The sequence below is a fragment of the Pseudopipra pipra genome, chromosome 2 (assembly GCF_036250125.1).
Source record: "Pseudopipra pipra isolate bDixPip1 chromosome 2, bDixPip1.hap1, whole genome shotgun sequence".
Classification (NCBI taxonomy): Eukaryota; Metazoa; Chordata; class Aves; order Passeriformes; family Pipridae; genus Pseudopipra; species Pseudopipra pipra.
In genome coordinates, this window is record NC_087550.1 from 119297316 (window position 1) to 119313329 (window position 16014).

General features: G+C 57.6%; 3 protein-coding genes across 4 annotated transcripts in view; 1 reads left to right on the forward strand and 2 right to left on the reverse strand.

The window, feature by feature from the left end:
* Nucleotides 1–16014, forward strand: part of NUP98 (nucleoporin 98 and 96 precursor) — a 209302-nt gene that overhangs the window by 93417 nt on the left and 99871 nt on the right. The window lies entirely within an intron of this gene.
* On the reverse strand, nt 8090–13019 carry LOC135410482 (hemoglobin subunit epsilon). 2 transcript variants are annotated; one of them, XM_064647236.1, is made up of 4 exons: nt 12206–13019; nt 9625–9734; nt 9302–9524; nt 8090–8298 (listed from the first exon to the last, which is right to left on the reverse strand). In XM_064647236.1, the coding sequence occupies exons 1-4, from the start codon at nt 12275–12277 to the stop codon at nt 8170–8172; spliced, it is 534 nt and encodes a 177-aa protein (XP_064503306.1). In that variant the 5' UTR covers nt 12278–13019; the 3' UTR covers nt 8090–8169. The 2 variants fall into 2 exon arrangements, with proteins under 2 accessions (XP_064503306.1, XP_064503308.1); XM_064647238.1 differs by lacking the exon at nt 12206–13019 and adding an exon at nt 9965–11820.
* LOC135410483 (hemoglobin subunit beta) lies at nt 13086–14587 on the reverse strand. The gene is made up of 3 exons (XM_064647239.1): nt 14410–14587; nt 14088–14310; nt 13086–13288 (listed from the first exon to the last, which is right to left on the reverse strand). Exons 1-3 carry the CDS (start codon nt 14499–14501, stop codon nt 13160–13162), a joined length of 444 nt encoding a protein of 147 aa, XP_064503309.1. The 5' UTR covers nt 14502–14587; the 3' UTR covers nt 13086–13159.

Here is a 16014-nt window from a genome sequence, read left to right on the forward strand (position 1 = left end):
TCACCCACCACCACTCTGGGCATAGAACCCCCATTTTCTGTAGGGTCCACAGAAAATGTGCTATTTTCATTTTCATTAAGAACATGGGAGCTGCCCTCATGGCCAACTTCCATCCATCCACCCCCCCACCCATCCATTTTGATGGGCACCTCAGTGTTTTCAGGAGTTCCATCTCCTGCTGGTGGTGCCTGAGGCCACGGCAGCCTGGGAAGGGAGCTCATGCAATCACAGAATCCCACAGTGGTTTGGGTTGGAGGGACCTCAAAGCCCCCCCAGTGCCACCCCTGCCAGGGACACCTTCCACCAGCCCAGGGTGCTCCAAGCCCCGTCCAACCTGGCCTGGGACACTTCCAGGGATCCAGGGGCAGCCACAGCTTCTCTGGGCAACCTGGGCCAGGGCCTCCCCACCCTCCCAGCCAGGAATTCCTTCCCAATATCCCATCTCTCCCTGCCCTCTGGCAGTGGGAAGCCATTCCCCGTGTCCTGTCCCTCCATCCCTTGTCCAAGGTCTCTCTCCAGCTTTTCCCCATCTTGCCACAATCATTCTCTCCTCTTGGTGCATTCCCATCTCTCCTCCTCATCCCTACAGAGGGTCTCCCAGGAGTGTTTCCTCCTGCCTGATGTCCCTCATTGAAGCCATAAACCAGCAGCACCTCCCAGTCCTGCTTTGACATCACACCCAGTCCCTGCTCCTCTTTAGCTCCTGGTGCAAAGCCAAGGCAAATCCCACTGGACACTGGGGTTCAAGGACATGTTTGCATCACCTGCTTTGAGGCAGTGGAGCAGCCAAAACCAAGAAGCAGAATCCCCAGTGAGCCTGGGAGCCCGGGGAGCCCTGGGGAGGGTGATGTCAAGGCACGTTCACCTGCAGCCTGGAGGGAAATGCTCCAGCAGCTCCTGTGGGGGTGTGGAGATACAAATATCCATAGAAATATTTAAGGCAAAGCCATCAGCTTTTCCAGGCTGCTTTTCTCATGTCAGCTCTCAGACAAATATCAGATAACTGGTGGTGTTACTGTGGTTGAAGTGATGATGAGTTCTAAAGGGAGGGTGCCTGTGTCGTGAGGAGCTTGTTGCCCTCAGACCCTTTTTTCCTTCAGTGAGGGCTGCACTCACCATTTATCTGACCAGGACAGACACTGGGGTGAGAAAATGTGCCCTTGGCAGTGCCAGCTGTGCCCTGATGTGACTGATGGGTCCTGCCCAGCTGAGATGCTGCTGCTGACAGAGCAGGGACCCAGAGATGTGTAAGGAAGGACAACCTTTGTGCCTCAGCCTGGCCAGGTGGGTAAGTAGGACTGAGATCTTGTCTCCTCGGCTTGCAGAAGGTTCCTGGGCAGCACTGGGAGCTGCCAGAGCTCTGCCCCTCTGGAGAGGGTGGTGTGGTTGTTGTTTACTTCATTCATGCTGGAAAGCAGCGCCCGCCTTCGTACGTACAAGGATATCCGAGGCCAAAATCTCCTGCCCTTGGACTAGCAGGTGTTCACTGCACTGCTTTTTGGCAGCACCTTTGGCATCCCCAGGCTGGTGGGTGTTTGTTGGCTGCCTCCTGCAGTGCTGCTGCACTGTGAGGGTTCTCAGCTGTGCTCAGCTCGGAGAGGCAGGAACCGCCTGGCACGGAGGCCCTTCCTGCAGGTCTGTGCTGCCAAGGCTATTTTTGGGGAAGGAGAAGATCACCAAGCCTGAGATCAACTCACAGAAAGAAAGAAAACAGAAGTGCAAAGGATTTAAAATAAAAATAGTGGGGGAAAAAAGAGATCTAAACTGAGGATGAGGCTCAGAGCCAGCAGAGCTGATGTGCTCTGCAGCACCCGACAGGAGGGAGTGGGGAACCTCCTCCCTGAGGCACGGGAATCCACACTGGGATATGCAGGTGAGGGAGTCACCTGGCAACATCAGAGCCCAGGTCTTGGTACCTTCAAGGGGCTCCTCCTCTTGCTCTGCTGCTGGGCCAGGAAAAGCCCGAGCAAGGAGCAGTGAACTCCCTCCCTGAGTGCCGGCCCAGGGCTGGGATCTCTGTCTGAGGTACAAGTCTGCTCTCCCCCTCCAGCCAGGATGTCACTCCCATGCTGTGGCTCCCTGGGGCAGCACAGTCAGTCTGTCACTCAGCTAAACAGCTCTCCATGCCCTGGCACAGCAAACCCAAAATCCATCAGCCAGGCACTGCCTCCTCCATCTCCAGCAGCTGTCTGACTTCCAGGAGCTGTGGTTCTCTGTGCTGGGAGCTGATCACAAAGGTAAAATTCCCTCTTGCTGCCAAGTCAGAATTCCAGATTCCTGCAGTGACACAAAGCTTTGCTGTGTGTCCTGGTTGCTGTTCTGTGGGTTCTGTGAATTCTTTTGCAGGATGAGCAGGATCTGCTGTGGGATCTGCTGCTGGATCTCTGACACGACAAAGGTGCTGCACTAGGTAAGAGAGCAACAGCAGCTTCCTTAGACCTTCTACCTTCCTTCCAACAGGAATCCCGGGAGTGGGAAGTGGGAATGTGTGGCTTGCCATCCCTTTCTGCTGCCTGGACGTCATTTCCACCCTGGGAAACAGTGCAGCCCTCCTTGGCATCAGAGCTGAGCCTCCACAAGCCCATGCTCCCATTGCTGTGCCTGCTGGCCATGCTGGAGCTCAGTGTGTCTGTCCATGCTCCTGTTGCTGTGCCTGCTGGCCATGCTGGAGCTCAGTGTGTCTGTCCATGCTCCTGTTGCTGTGCCTGCTGGCCATGCTGGAGCTCAGTGTGTCTGTCCATGCTCCCGTTGCTGTGCCTGCTGGCCATGCTGGAGCTCGGTGTGTCTGTCCATGCTCCCATTGCTGTGCCTGCTGGCCATGCTGGAGCTTGGTGTGTCTGTCCATGCTCCCATTGCTGTGCCTGCTGGCCATGCTGGAGCTTGGTGTGTCTGTCCATGCTCCTGTTGCTGTGCCTGCTGGCCATGCTGGAGCTCAGTGTGTCTGTCCATGCTCCTGTTGCTGTGCCTGCTGGCCATGCTGGAGCTCAGTGTGTCTGTCCATGCTCCCATTGCTGTGCCTGCTGGCCATGCTGGAGCTCAGTGTGTCTGTCCATGCTCCCATTGCTGTGCCTGCTGGCCATGCTGGAGCTCAGTGTGTCTGTCCATGCTCCCATTGCTGTGCCTGCTGGCCATGCTGGAGCTCAGTGTGTCTGTCCATGCTCCCATTGCTGTGCCTGCTGGCCATGCTGGAGCTTGGTGTGTCTGTCCACGTCCCCACGGTGCTCAGGTGCTGCTCTGGGCTCACGGGAGCCCAGCTTTGACCCCTGCCTTGCCCAGATGTTCTTCAGTCACTGCTTCTCCATCCTGCACCTCAGGGCTGCTGTGGGCCATGGCCCTCCACCCCTTCATGGTACCACAGCCCCTGCTCTGCACACCCCTCCTGGCCATCCCCTCATGGTACCACAGCCCCTGCACACCCCTCCTGGCCATCCCCTCATGGTACCACAGCCCTGCACACCCCTCCTGACCATCCATCCCCTCAGAGTACCACAGCCCTGCACACCCCTCCTGGCCATCCCCTCATGGTACCACAGCCCCTGCTCTGCACATCCCTCCTGACCATCCATCCCCTCATGGTACCACAGCCCCCTGCTCTGCACACCCCTCCTGACCATCCATCCCCTCATGGTACCACAGTCCTGCACACCCCTCCTGACCATCCCCTCATGGTACCCACAGCCCCCTGCTCTGCACACCCCTCCTGACCATCCCCTCATGGTACCACAGCCCTGCACACCCCTCCTGACCATCCATCCCCTCATGGTACCACAGCCCCTGCACACCCCTCCTGACCATCCCCTCATGGTACCACAGCCCTGCACACCCCTCCTGGCCATCCCCAGGGTGGGAGCCATGGCAGAGCTGGGCAGGGGTCACGGGCACTCCTGCAGGTCTGTTGGCAAATCTGGAACCTTCCCATTCCCCTTCACTTCCGAGTTTATCCGGAACCATTCCAATTGCTGTCACAGTGCCACAGCCCAGGCTGCTCCCAGGGCCGGGTATTTCAGTTGATATTTATCAGGAGAATACAGAGCAACTGTAATTCTTAGCAGGAATGTTGTTGTTGCAGCTACAGCTGTGGGTAGAATCAGGCAAGGTGTGCACAAAGCCACCTTCATCCCACAGAACTGTCAGCCCGGGGCTCCCAGCCCCCAGCCCACGGGCTGCCCAGGGGAATGCTGTGCTCTGTGGAATACAAATTAAAACAGAAAATCAATGCTTAAAGGGCTCAAGCTTTGAACCCAGAGCCGTGCCTGTGGGGTTATGAGGAAAAAATTAAAAGTGAGTTATAAATTGCCCCTGGAGCCGACGCTAATGATCTTCCTGGCTTGGCCTCTGCTCTTTTCAGGGGCTGATGTGGAAGAAGTTAAACTTTTCCAGCCCTCAGCACTCAAGGAATTCACGCTCCATCTGCCTGTGTAAACAGGGAACTTGGCATTGTTTAATTGGGGAACTTGGCATTGTTTAATTGGGGGCTGAACTCCCTTCGTGCCCTGAGAAATGGAACTGGTCCATTTTCTGCTGCCCCACTTCTCAGACAAAGCTCAGACATCTGTGCCTCCGCTTGGCACTGCAGCAGCCCAGTAATTAGCTTGATAAGTTAAATTAGCAGACAGCTCTCCAGCCTGCTGGGATTGTCTTCAGCATGAAAATGCAGACTGAGGTATTTGAGTCTGGGTGTGCAACCCTGGGTGACGCCTCCTCATCACTGCAAATGTGCTTTGGTGGCCCACAGAAGTTGAAATATTGATTTATCCACTCCATACATCACCTGCTGTTCTGGCCTGGCAAATATGGGTAAAAATTGGGAAAAGGCCCAACCTGCACCCATGGGGCTGCCCGGAGAGTGGGCATCCTGCCCCTCCACAGAGCTGTTACCTGGACTGCTGCACAGGGAGGCTGAGGCAGGAATACTCTTTGCCTGCTTTTCCCAGCCTGGTTTTCTTTGTCCCTGTCAGACACAAAGCGATGAAGGCACATGGGGACAGGAGGAATCCCCACGGCCCAGTGGGTGCTGTGCCCTGGGGAGGAGTGGCACTCAGCTCCAGAGGGTGCTCAGCTCCTGTGCCAATGGCTGAGCCTGGGACAGCTCAGTCCTGGCTGGGCTGGGCTGCACAGCCCCATCTCCAGCTCCCAGGGAGTCACCAGAGGACCTGGATCAGCACTTTGGGAGTGCTCAGCAAGGTGGGGATGGGTCACAGGTTGGACTCCATGGTCTTGGAGGTCTTTTCCAACCTCAGTGATTCTGGGGTTCTGACAAGCCTCACTGTCCCTCCTCTCTGTGCTCGGGAAGATTCAAGTCCTCCCACAACAAAACTTTGTGGAGTCAGGGCTGGGAAAGGGCTGGGAAAGGGCTGGGGAGAGGGAGGTGCACGGTGCCCTGTCTGCACAGCCACAGGGGCCTGACCTGGGCAAAGAGAGATTGAGGGAGAAGCAAAAAACACTGCCAACAACATCAGACAGGAGGGTTTGGTCTCTGAGGTCACTCCGTGCCAGGCAGGGAGAACTCCCACCCTTCCAGCCAGGTGAGACCTCAGGATAGGGAAGGACAGGTCCCCATCAGCTGAGAGGTGTGATCCCTGCACGGGCCTGGCCTCTACTGCAGAGGATTTGGGCTGGAAGGGCACTAAGAGAACAGGGAGGAGGGAAGGGGGGAACAAGGGAAAGAGGAGGCAGATCCGCTCTGACAAGTTGCTCTGGGGTTTCCAACCTTCCTTTCTCCAAAGTCACCAAGGCAGGTGAATCAAACATCTCTTAATATCACATATTCTGAGGGGATTTGCAGCAGTGCTGCAGTTGCCATGGCATCAGATTGTGCCAGTGACACGGGACAAGGTCGTGGTCCTGTTCCCAGCCAGCCCTGGCACAGGGGGCTCATGGAAGAGGGCCAGGAGAGCTGGTCCCATCCCTCCAGTCCCACCTGAGGGGTTGCTTTGGCCCAATGGATTCAGCCCATCCTAAGGGCTAGGAAAGCTGAAAGGATCCCCTTTGTTCCACAGGCAGAGAGACTCTCTGTCCAAATATCTCTGTGAGATCAAAACCTGCCAGAAAGGTCGCTGCAGGAGCAGGGATTCATTTGGCAACTTGGGAATTTCCACACTGGTTCTTGGAGCAAACAACATCTTCATTTACTTCTCAAAAGCAGTGATGCATGTACAAGATCAGAGCAAGGACCTCATCAATCACCCTGGCTCCAGCAGGGTGTCACACACGGCAGACACGCCCCAGGGTGGCTGATTTTGTTGTGATTGAATTCCAGCCCCTGGGCTCTGGCTCCTGGAACTGCCACTCCTGGCAGAATTCCCTGGAGAGGTGTAAAGTCGTGCCTATAAATACTTGATAAACAACCCCAGAAGGGGCAGCACAGAGCTGCTTAAACAGTATTTTTGGCTTATGCTAAGAAGTGAACTCAGGATTCTTTCTGCTCCTGTAATTTTGATAAGTGTGGGGATAAGGCCAGATAAAAATAATTACACCTGATAGTCCCCTGGTTCCCCTGCTCCTGACTGACATTTGAATAAGAATTCTTTGAAAGGAATTGCAATCAGCACAGATTTGGTTCAGGTCTTCTTTAGAACTGACAAAACTCCTGAATCCCTTTGAATTGTGTCAGGCAGCCCTGGAATGGAGGGCAGTTCCCTCCAGCAAGATGATGGATTGTTCTCTCCCACTGCAGCTTCTGTCAGACCTGGGACAGCATCACAAAGCTTTGATGAATGAGCTGCACACAGTGCTGCTTGGGAAAGGAGGGGAATGTCCACAACAGCACAGAGCAATAATGAACAGATTTCAGGGATTCCTTCCTGGGGAAATGGGTAGGAAAAGGCATTGGGAAATAATGTTAAATTATAGAAATCAGAGAATGGTTGTGCTCTGTGGTTGTGGTTCCTCATCCATTGGGAGATGCCACCTCTCCTCCTGGAGCTCACCATGGAAATCATGGGATCACAGACTGGTTTGGGTGGGATGGAACCTTCAACTCATCCAGTGCCACCCCTGCCATGGGCAGGGACACCTTCCACCAGCCCAGGGTGCTCCAAGCCCCGTCCAACCTGGCCTTGGACACTTCCAGGGATCCAGGGGCACCCACAGCTCCTCTGGGCAACCTGGGCCAGGGCCTCCCCACCCTCCCAGCCAGGAATTCCTCCCCAGTCTCCCATCTATCTCTGCCCTCTGGCAGTGGGAAGCCATTCCCCCTTGTCCTGTCCCTCCAGACCCTCGTCCAAAGCCCCTCTCCAACATCTCCTGAACCTCCCAGGGGCCCGAGTTCAGAGCTTTTCTCCCGGATCAGGTGCTCTCCCGGGAGCATCCCCAGCCCCAGAGCTGGGCACGGCAGGCACCAGCTCCCTGGGGACACAGCACCCGGACAGGGAACTCTGTGCTGGCTTCTCCTCATCCCGCCGTGCTGCCGAGCTGGGAGAGCGGATTTGCACAGTGCTCCTGGACACGGGGGACTGTTGGGGTGTCCTGTGCGGGGCCGGGTGTTGGACTCCCCGATCCCCGGGGGTCCCGTCCAACTGTGGCTACTCCACGATCCCGCGATCCCCGCTGCAATCCCTCCCTGTTCCCGGACCCTCCCCGGGTTTCTGTGCCAGCCCTGCACTGGCAGCGCTCGCACATGAGGGAGCACTGCGGGGTTGTGGAATCTGGCTCTGGCACAGCTTTGAGGGAGCACTGCGGGGTTGTGGAATGTCGCTCTGGCACAGCTTTGAGGGAGCACTGCGGGGTTGTGGAATGTCCCTCTGGCACAGCTTTGAGGGAGCACTGCGGGGTTGTGGAATGTCCCTCTGGCACAGCTTTGAGGGAGCACTGCGGGGTTGTGGAATGTCCCTCTGGCACAGCTTTGAGGGAGCACTGCGGAGCTGTGGAATCTCGCTCTGGCACAGCTTTGAGGGAGCACTGCGGGGTTGTGGAATGTCGCTCGGGCACAGCTTTGAGGGAGCACTGCGGGGTTGTGGAATGTCGCTCTGGCACAGCTTTGAGGGAGCACTGCGGAGCTGTGGAATGTCGCTCTGGCACAGTTTTGGCGAGCGGGAACAGCCCGCGCTGGCCCCGCGCTCCCGGCACAGACACACGGACACGCTGCGGGTGATGCTGGAGGCGTTTATTTGGTCACGGCCCGAGGGGTCCCCCGGGACATCCCCCCGTGCTCCCGCTCTGCCCGGGGTCTCAGTGGTACCTGCGGGCCAGGGCGTGAGCCACGACACCCACCAGCTTCTGCCAGGCGAACTGGCAGGCGGGGGTGAAATCCCTGCCGAAGTGGGAGGCCAGCACGATGACGAGGATGTCTCCGAGGAGCTGGAGGAGGAGGAGGAGGAGGACAGGCAGGGTCAGTGCTGCTGTGCCACAGCCCACCCGGAGCTCGGGATGTCCGCGCTCCCTCCGCTCCCCCGTGCCCTGCCGTGCCTTTGGCTCCCAACAGCTTCTTTTATTTCTCCCCGGTTTCCCTGCTGCAGATTTCCTCTCCACCCCAGTCCCTCTCCTTCCCGCCCGCCCCCGACACCACCCACGACCCACGGGCTGTTTCCTTGCCCTGACTTCTCCCTGAGGCTGAATTCCCCTCCTGCACGGACTCTCACACTGCACACTCCTCCTCCTCTTCCTCCCCAGCCCCTCGGGCTGTGGGGCTGGGTATGGGTGTCTCTCCCTGTGCCCTGGGACTGCGACAGCAGAATCCTCAGCCTTTTCATAGAAAGCTCTGAGTTTTTGGAAAACAATATTTGCTGCATTCTTAAATATAAAATAAAACCAGAAAGAAAGAACCTTGAAAACATTAAAGCAATTTGGCCTGAGAACCACCCTAAAAAACTGTGGGTTTTTTCTTTCTCTTTTTAGGTCTAAATGAAGACAATGATTCATTTGCATTTGAGAGCGTTGGAGGAGTGGGGAGTGTCCCACCCGCACTCCGGGCAGGACCCTGCTCTGTGGTTCTGTTTATCTTGCTGTAAGACCTTGGATTTCCTGAAATGCTCTGCTGAGCTTCCCTCTGCCTCCTCCTCCTCCAACCCGTGCTGCACCTTCCCCTGGGGCCGTTCCCCAGCCCGATCTCCTCCCGGTGACCATCTCCCAGGATCTGCCCCTCCCCGGTGCTGTGCTGGCACTGCAAGTGGGACTTCTTAGGGTGAAGTCCCCCACGCTGCTGCAAACAGCCCTGCACAAGCTGCCACCTCTCCTGGGACACAGGGGCTCTGCCCCCCCCGCCCAGGCAGGTGCCTCTGGACAGGGTTGTTTGAAGCAACAGCAAAATCTGCCTCTGCCCACAGGGCCCAGGGCAGGGGCTGGGACAGCAAACACGGCTCACCCTGAAGTTCTCGGGGTCCACGTGCAGCTTCTCACAGTGCAGCTCCGACAGCTTGGAGTAGGTGCCCTTGATGTTGTCCAGGTTCTTGACGGCCTCCCCGAAGGAGGTGAGCACCTTCTTGCCGTGGGCACGGACCTTGGGGTTGCCAACGATGGCCGTGGGGCTGGAGAGGTTCCCGAAGTTAGAGAAGAACCTCTGGGTCCAGGGGTAGACGATCAGCAGCCTGGGGAGAGATGGAGGGACACAGATGTGTTAATGCTCCCAAAGGCAGCTGCCTCAGTTTCCTGGCGGGTTTCTCTCCAGGTTCCCGGGGCTGGACGTACCTGGCCAGGGCCTCGGCCCCACATTCCTCCACGTTGACCTTGCCCCAGATGCTGCTGATGAGCTGCTTCTCCTCTGCTGACCAGTGCACCATGGTGGCTGCTCTGCTGGGCTGCAGGAGGGCACAGACCCCGTAGCTGAGCCCAGACCCCGCCGGGCCTTTTATCCCCTGCCCTCAGCCCCTCCCCGGCCCTTCCCAGGGGCCGTGGGATGGGGGGTCCCCTCCAGCAGGAGGGGGAGCAGGAGGGGATGGCCAGGGTGTGGCACACGGAGAAGGGGCCTCTGGTTATCCTGAGCTCCAGATTTGTCCCTTCCCCTCTGTGAGGGCAGCTCTCCTCTCACCTTCCAGGCGTGGGCCCCTCTGGGGGGTGATGGTCCATCACCACTGAGCGTGGGCTGGACTCAGAGGTGTGAGCCTGGTGCCTCAGCATTCCCAGCACTGGGCTCTGCCTTCCCTCAGTGAAATGAGGAATGTCCAGGCCAAAATCCAGCCCCTGGCAGAGCGACCCCGAGGGGTTTGTCCCCAGCAAACTGTGCAGGGCCCTGCCCTGCCCGGGGACTCCCTGCAGCACCAGGAGCTGAGGCAGTGCTGGAGCTATTCAGAGGATGCTCAGGCTCTGCAGCCCAAATCTGCATTAGCCTCATTTTCCCTCTCCCATAACAGAAGTTGACCTGTTTGATTTATTTGTGCCTTTTGGAGCAGGAAGAATCATAGTTGCATTTCAGAGTCCAAGTTCAGAACTGGATTTCCATGATCCTTGTTGGTCCCTTCCAACTCAGGATGTCCTCTGGTAGAATCACAGGTTGGTTTGGGCTGAAGGGACATTAAAGCTTGTCTTGTTCCACCCTCCTCCCATGGTAAGTTCACCCAAATGCTCTCCCCTCAGATGTGAAAGGACCAGCCCAATGCAGTGCTGCTGGACAGGGAGCAAGGACCACACGGGACCATCCTGCTCATCTCAGTTCTGCTTCCAGCCACATCCATAAAGGGGGGTGAAACAGGCTTAGAACACCAGGTTTGTCACTGCAGGACCTGCTGTGGGCTCAAAAAGCAGCAAAAGCTCAGCTCAGGGCTGTCCAGCCTGGGGGGAGCCCAGGGCCTTCCCCTTCAGAACCTGCCAAATTCCACAAGCCCCCCACACTCAGCTGGGCTGTGCTCTGAGGAGGAGACATCCAGGCTGCCCTGACACACCTCAGCACCCAGGGGGTTTGCATCCCAGCCAGGAGCAGTGCCCAGGGGAGCTTCCCTCTTTTGTTTCCTGCATAAACCCCAAGAAACACCATCCTTGCTGAAAGCACAGGGGCTTCAATGCTGATTCCAAGGCACCCGCAGGAATCTGCTGTTTTCCTGTTGTTTTCCACAGGATTTGGGCTGGGCTAGGGGAGAGCTGGGGACAGCTGAGGGGGTGGCTGCGTGGCCAGGCTGCAGCAGAGGTGCAGGGCTGCCCAAGCTCCTCTCCAGACACCAGCTCTTGCCTTCCTCCACAGACCATCTCCTGCCAAGTGTCTTCTGTATTGAAAATATGGCAGGAAAATCAATTCAAAGAAAGAAAATACCGAGGGACATTTCCAGCCTGACAATATTGCTTTCTCCCTCTAGTTGCAGACCTTTTTTTAATGGAATAGGGATGAATAACCTTCATTAGATTTGCCTACATTTGCCTTTTCTCCAGAAGACCCAGTGTGGGGGGCTGGAGCACAATGACAAATCAAGTTGAGCCCAGCCTGAGTGCAGTCAGGGGGGAGAGAACATGCAGGGAAAATGCTGCCAGGCACCAGTGCCCCCCCCTGCACCCCCTTATCAGCCCTGCCAGGACCTGGGTGCTGCCAGTGCTGCTCCAGGCACCGCCCGGGGGTGCTGGCACCCACAGGGACCTTCTGACAGCATGGAATGGGAGCAGGGACTGTTCCCACCCTGCCATGCCCCTGCTCCCTGCTCCCAGGAAGGGGGACCCTGAAAGGAACCCCAGGAGTTCCAGCCCAGCCCTGTCCTGCTGGGCTGATCTGTAGGGTTTGACCTGAGAGGTCTGCTTGGCTCAGAGAGTCATAAAATCATGGAGGGGGTTGGGTTGGGAGAGACCTTTAAAGCCCATCCAGTGCCACCCCTGCCATGGGCAGGGACACCTTCCACCAGCCCAGGGTGCTCCAAGCCCCATCCAACCTGGCCTTGGACACTTCCAGGGATCCAGGGGCAGCCACAGCTTCTCTGGGCAACCTGGGCCAGGGCCTCCCCACCCTCCCAGCCAGGAATTCCTTCCCAGTATCCCATCTATCCCTGCCCTCTGGCAGGGGGAAACCATTCCCCCTTGCCCTGTCCCTCTGGGCCCTTGTAAAAGTCCCTCTCCAGCTCCCCAGTCATTCCTACTCCCACACACCTCACTTACAGGAGAACTACTTATGCAAATAATTCAGTCATTTCTGCCTGAAGTCTGTGAACAATCATGTTCATACAAAACTATTAATATCTATAAAGAAACTTATGAAAAATCATGAAGAACTTGGGGGTTCTGGTGCCCCTGTGCCTGCCCAGCCTCCCTGCAGGGAGAAAAACCCTTTGGGACTCCCTGCAATTCATCTTCTCACCTTCTCAGTGTCTGCCTTGACACCAGGAACAAAATGCCTCTTCCTTTGGGAGACGTGTGTGAGAAAGGGCATTTATGGGTCACAGAGGGTTTTTGACACCCTCCCGTGGGACAGGGCTGACAGTGGAGTGCCCAGGAACGTGGCTGAAGCAGGATTAGGGCAGAGATCCTGGGATAAATAGCTTGGCCCAATGTTTCCCCTTAAAAAATGAGCAAGTCCCTTCAGTTCCCCCCCTTTTGCTGCGTCACCGTTCAGACAGTGCTTCCCATGCCAAGAACAGGCTCTGCCCAGATGAGTCCTGCTCTGCAGACACCCAAACCCACCCAACACTGCGTGTGCAGAGCACTGATCCATCCCCAAAACGGTGAAGTCTCTGCCCTTGGCAGGATTGGACCCCCCCAAACTGCAGCGTGGGCGGCTCAGGGTGGGAGAGAAGTGAATAAACAAGGTCTGGACAGGCCTTGATAGCAAAGTGTTTATCTCAAACCTGCCCCCACCCAGCTGGCTGCTGGGCCAGTGTGACTCAGCTGATTTTGGGTGGGTTTGATGCCAGCGATGAGCCAGGGAAGATTAAAGTCTTCAATTTGTTTATCCTCCTCCCCCAACAATATGAATCCTCCCAATTCCCCTCGTCTGGGAGAGACACGCGGGTTTCACGTAAAATCCTGAGTAGTTCCTCAGTGCAAACTGCCCAGTGTGTGACAGGGGGGTGGCAGGGCCAGACCAGCCCCATATCCCCAAAGCACAGTTCCCAGAGGCAAATCCCACACAAACCACCGAACCCACACACCACAGGGGCAGGGGGATTTTCTGGGACCCTCTGACACCCCAGCCCCGTGTCCCCCAGCCCTCCAGCCCCTCAGGGACACACAGACTCGCGGAGGCTTCCCAGGCTGAGCTTTATTTGCAGTTGGAAGCTCGGGGCAGCGGCGCTGCCGGGGCGCTCGGCGCTGCTCAGTGGTACTTGCGGGCCAGGGCGTGGGCCACCACACGCACCAGCTTCTGCCAGGCAGCCTGGCAGTCGGGGGTGAAATCCTTGCCGAAGTGGGCGGCCAGGACGATGATCAGGATGTCACCCAGGAGCTGGGGGGACAAGAGCACACTCGGGTCAGCAGTGCCCCGCACAGGCACTCACGTTACACCCAGGGCAGCCCCCAGGAAATCTCTAGCCTCAAAAACCTCCCTGAAGTCCTTTTAAGATGCACCTTAAACCTGGTCTCTGCTCTTAATCTAAAGGTTCAGGTTCTGATGCCCTCTGAGAAGAGTAACCGAAAATTCTCCAGGAATTTTGTTGATTAAATTTTTCTTTCTCCCTTCAGTCTCTGTTTGGGAGTTTTTCCCAAGCAGAAGACCCAGCTGAGCTCCCAGCATGGCAGGGAGCTGGCACTGGGCACCCTGGCACAAACAACAAGCTCATGCTGACATGGGGGGATCTCTGCCAGCCCCGGGGATGAATGTCAGGGTTAATTCCCCACTGGGGAACTCTCAGCTGCACAAACGCGGGAGCCAAAGCTCTCTTTCCTTCTAGATCCTCTCTTGCTTTTGGCATCCAGCTCTCCTCACTCATCTCTCCCTTCTCCTCCATGCCAAGCTTCACTCTTGCTCCTCGGCTTTCCCCTTGGCTCAGACCTCTTTCTGTTGACAACTGCTTTCTCTTTGCTCTCCCCGTCCCTTCCTGCACTGAAACCACCTCCTCAACCCCTTCCTGCCCCAGGCACCCTCCCCTGAACCCTCTCACCAGGCAGCAGGTTGGTCCCTCTGCCTCTCCCCCTCACTCCAAGCACCAGCCCCTGTTGTTCCTCCTGCAGCCCCACGTGTGGGGTGAATCCCTCCCGGGGGGGATTGGGGTTGGGGGGACGCTGCCATGGGGGACAGGGCTCACCCTGAAGTTCTCGGGGTCCACGTGCAGCTTGTCGCAGTGCAGCTCGGACAGCTGGGCGAAGGTGTTCTTGATGCTGTCCAGGTTCTTGACGGCGTCCCCGAAGGAGGTGAGCACCTTCTTGCCGTGGGCGCGCACCATGGGGTTGCCGAGGATGGCGGTGGCACCGGACAGGTTCCCGAAGGAGGCGAAGAACCTCTGGGTCCAGGGGTAGACGATCAGCAGCCTGGGGAGAGACACAAGCGGGCACAGGGTCAGGTCACGCTCCCGTGGTCGGGGTGGTCTCTGTCCGGCGCGGCGGGGCAGGTCCCGGGGCTGGACCTACCTGGCCAGGGCCTCGGCGCCGCAGTCGGCGACGTTGACCTTGCCCCAGAGGCCGGTGATGAGCTGCTTCTCTTCGGCTGTCCACTGCACCATGGCGTCGGCTGGAGGGCTGCGTGTGCTGGAGGAGGCTGGGCTCTGGCTCCCGAGGGATCGCACGCTGGGGACGGCTCTGCCAGCCCCGCTTTTATCCTCTCCCTGGGCCCCTCCTCCTGCCCGGGCACCCCTTCATTGGCTGCGCCCCGGGGGGGCCCTGGCACCCCGAGGGAGGGGACCCCACGCCAGGGTGGGGCCCAGGGCAAGGTGCCCAGATCCGGCGCCGTCCCTGATTTCCAGCCCCGCTGCAGGGTGGCATTATCTCCACCCGAGTCTGCAGTCCCACGGCACCCCCGGGACGGCGTCTGCCGGGCTCGGTGCCCCTCACATGGTGCAAACCCCCAGGGCAGGAGGCTCAGACACGGGGCTTTCGAGTTCTCCCTCTGAATGCACCAGTTTCTCTTTCTCCTCTTCTTGCAGGACCTGTCAGGCTTTGGGTTCTCCCTGTTCTTTCCCATCAGCTCTTCAAGAGTTTGAAAACTTTAGGGCGACACTACTAAAATCATGGCAGGGCCTTGCAGCCAAGAGAGAGCTCCTGTCTCAAAGAGTCTGTTGGCCAAGGTCAACGGGGCTGGAAAGGAGATGTTATAACCCAGGGCACACCAGCTGCCTGCAGGGTGTTGGCTCACAGGGCCCCAGGAGAGGTGGGAAGACTGGGTATACTGGGTTGTCACAGAATCCCAGGATCCCTGAGGCTGGAAAAGCCCTCCCAGCCCACGGATCCCCCTGTGCCCCATCCCCACCTTGTCCCCCAGCCCAGAGCACTGAGTGCCACGGCCAGGCCTTCCTGGGACACCTCCAGGGCTGGGCACTCCAAACCTCCCTGGGCAGCCCCTGCCCATGGCCCTGGCAGCCTGACCACCCTTTCCATGAGAAAAAACATCTGCACAGATGTGCAGCAGGAGATAGTCCCTGACCCAGGGATTTGGCAGCCCAAGGAGCAGCAGTCCTGCTGAGAGGGGGGAGAGGCAGTTGGGTCTCCTGGGGCTGCAGATCTGCTCCTGCTCCCAGCTGGGGGTGGTGGGGTGGGGTGTCGGTGCTGGGGATGGAGCTCATGGAGAAAAGTGTTTGCATGGACATGAGCTGCTGTCGTGTCTAATGAGGGCCCCAGTTCTCCTCTGATTGCTCAACACAAGAGGGGGCCTGGCCAAAGGACCGGGGATGACACTGTCCCCAGCCCTCCACACCCAGCAGTGCAGTGTTTCATGGAATCCCAGACTGGTTTGGCATGGAAGGGACCTCAAAGCCCATCCATCCCCCCCTGTCATGGGCAGGGACACCTCCCACCAGCCCAGGGTGCTCCAAGCCCTGTCCAACCTGGCCTTGATAGTTGTGTTTATTGCATTCTGCCCTTGCTAATCTGAGAATGACAATGATTTAGGCAAAAAAAACCCCACAAACCAAAACCAACCAAACAAACCAGAACAAAAATAACAAAACAAAAAACCCCAACCATACAAACAAACAAAAAACCCAACACTGCCCCACATTTTTCCTGACATGAAGGAAGTGA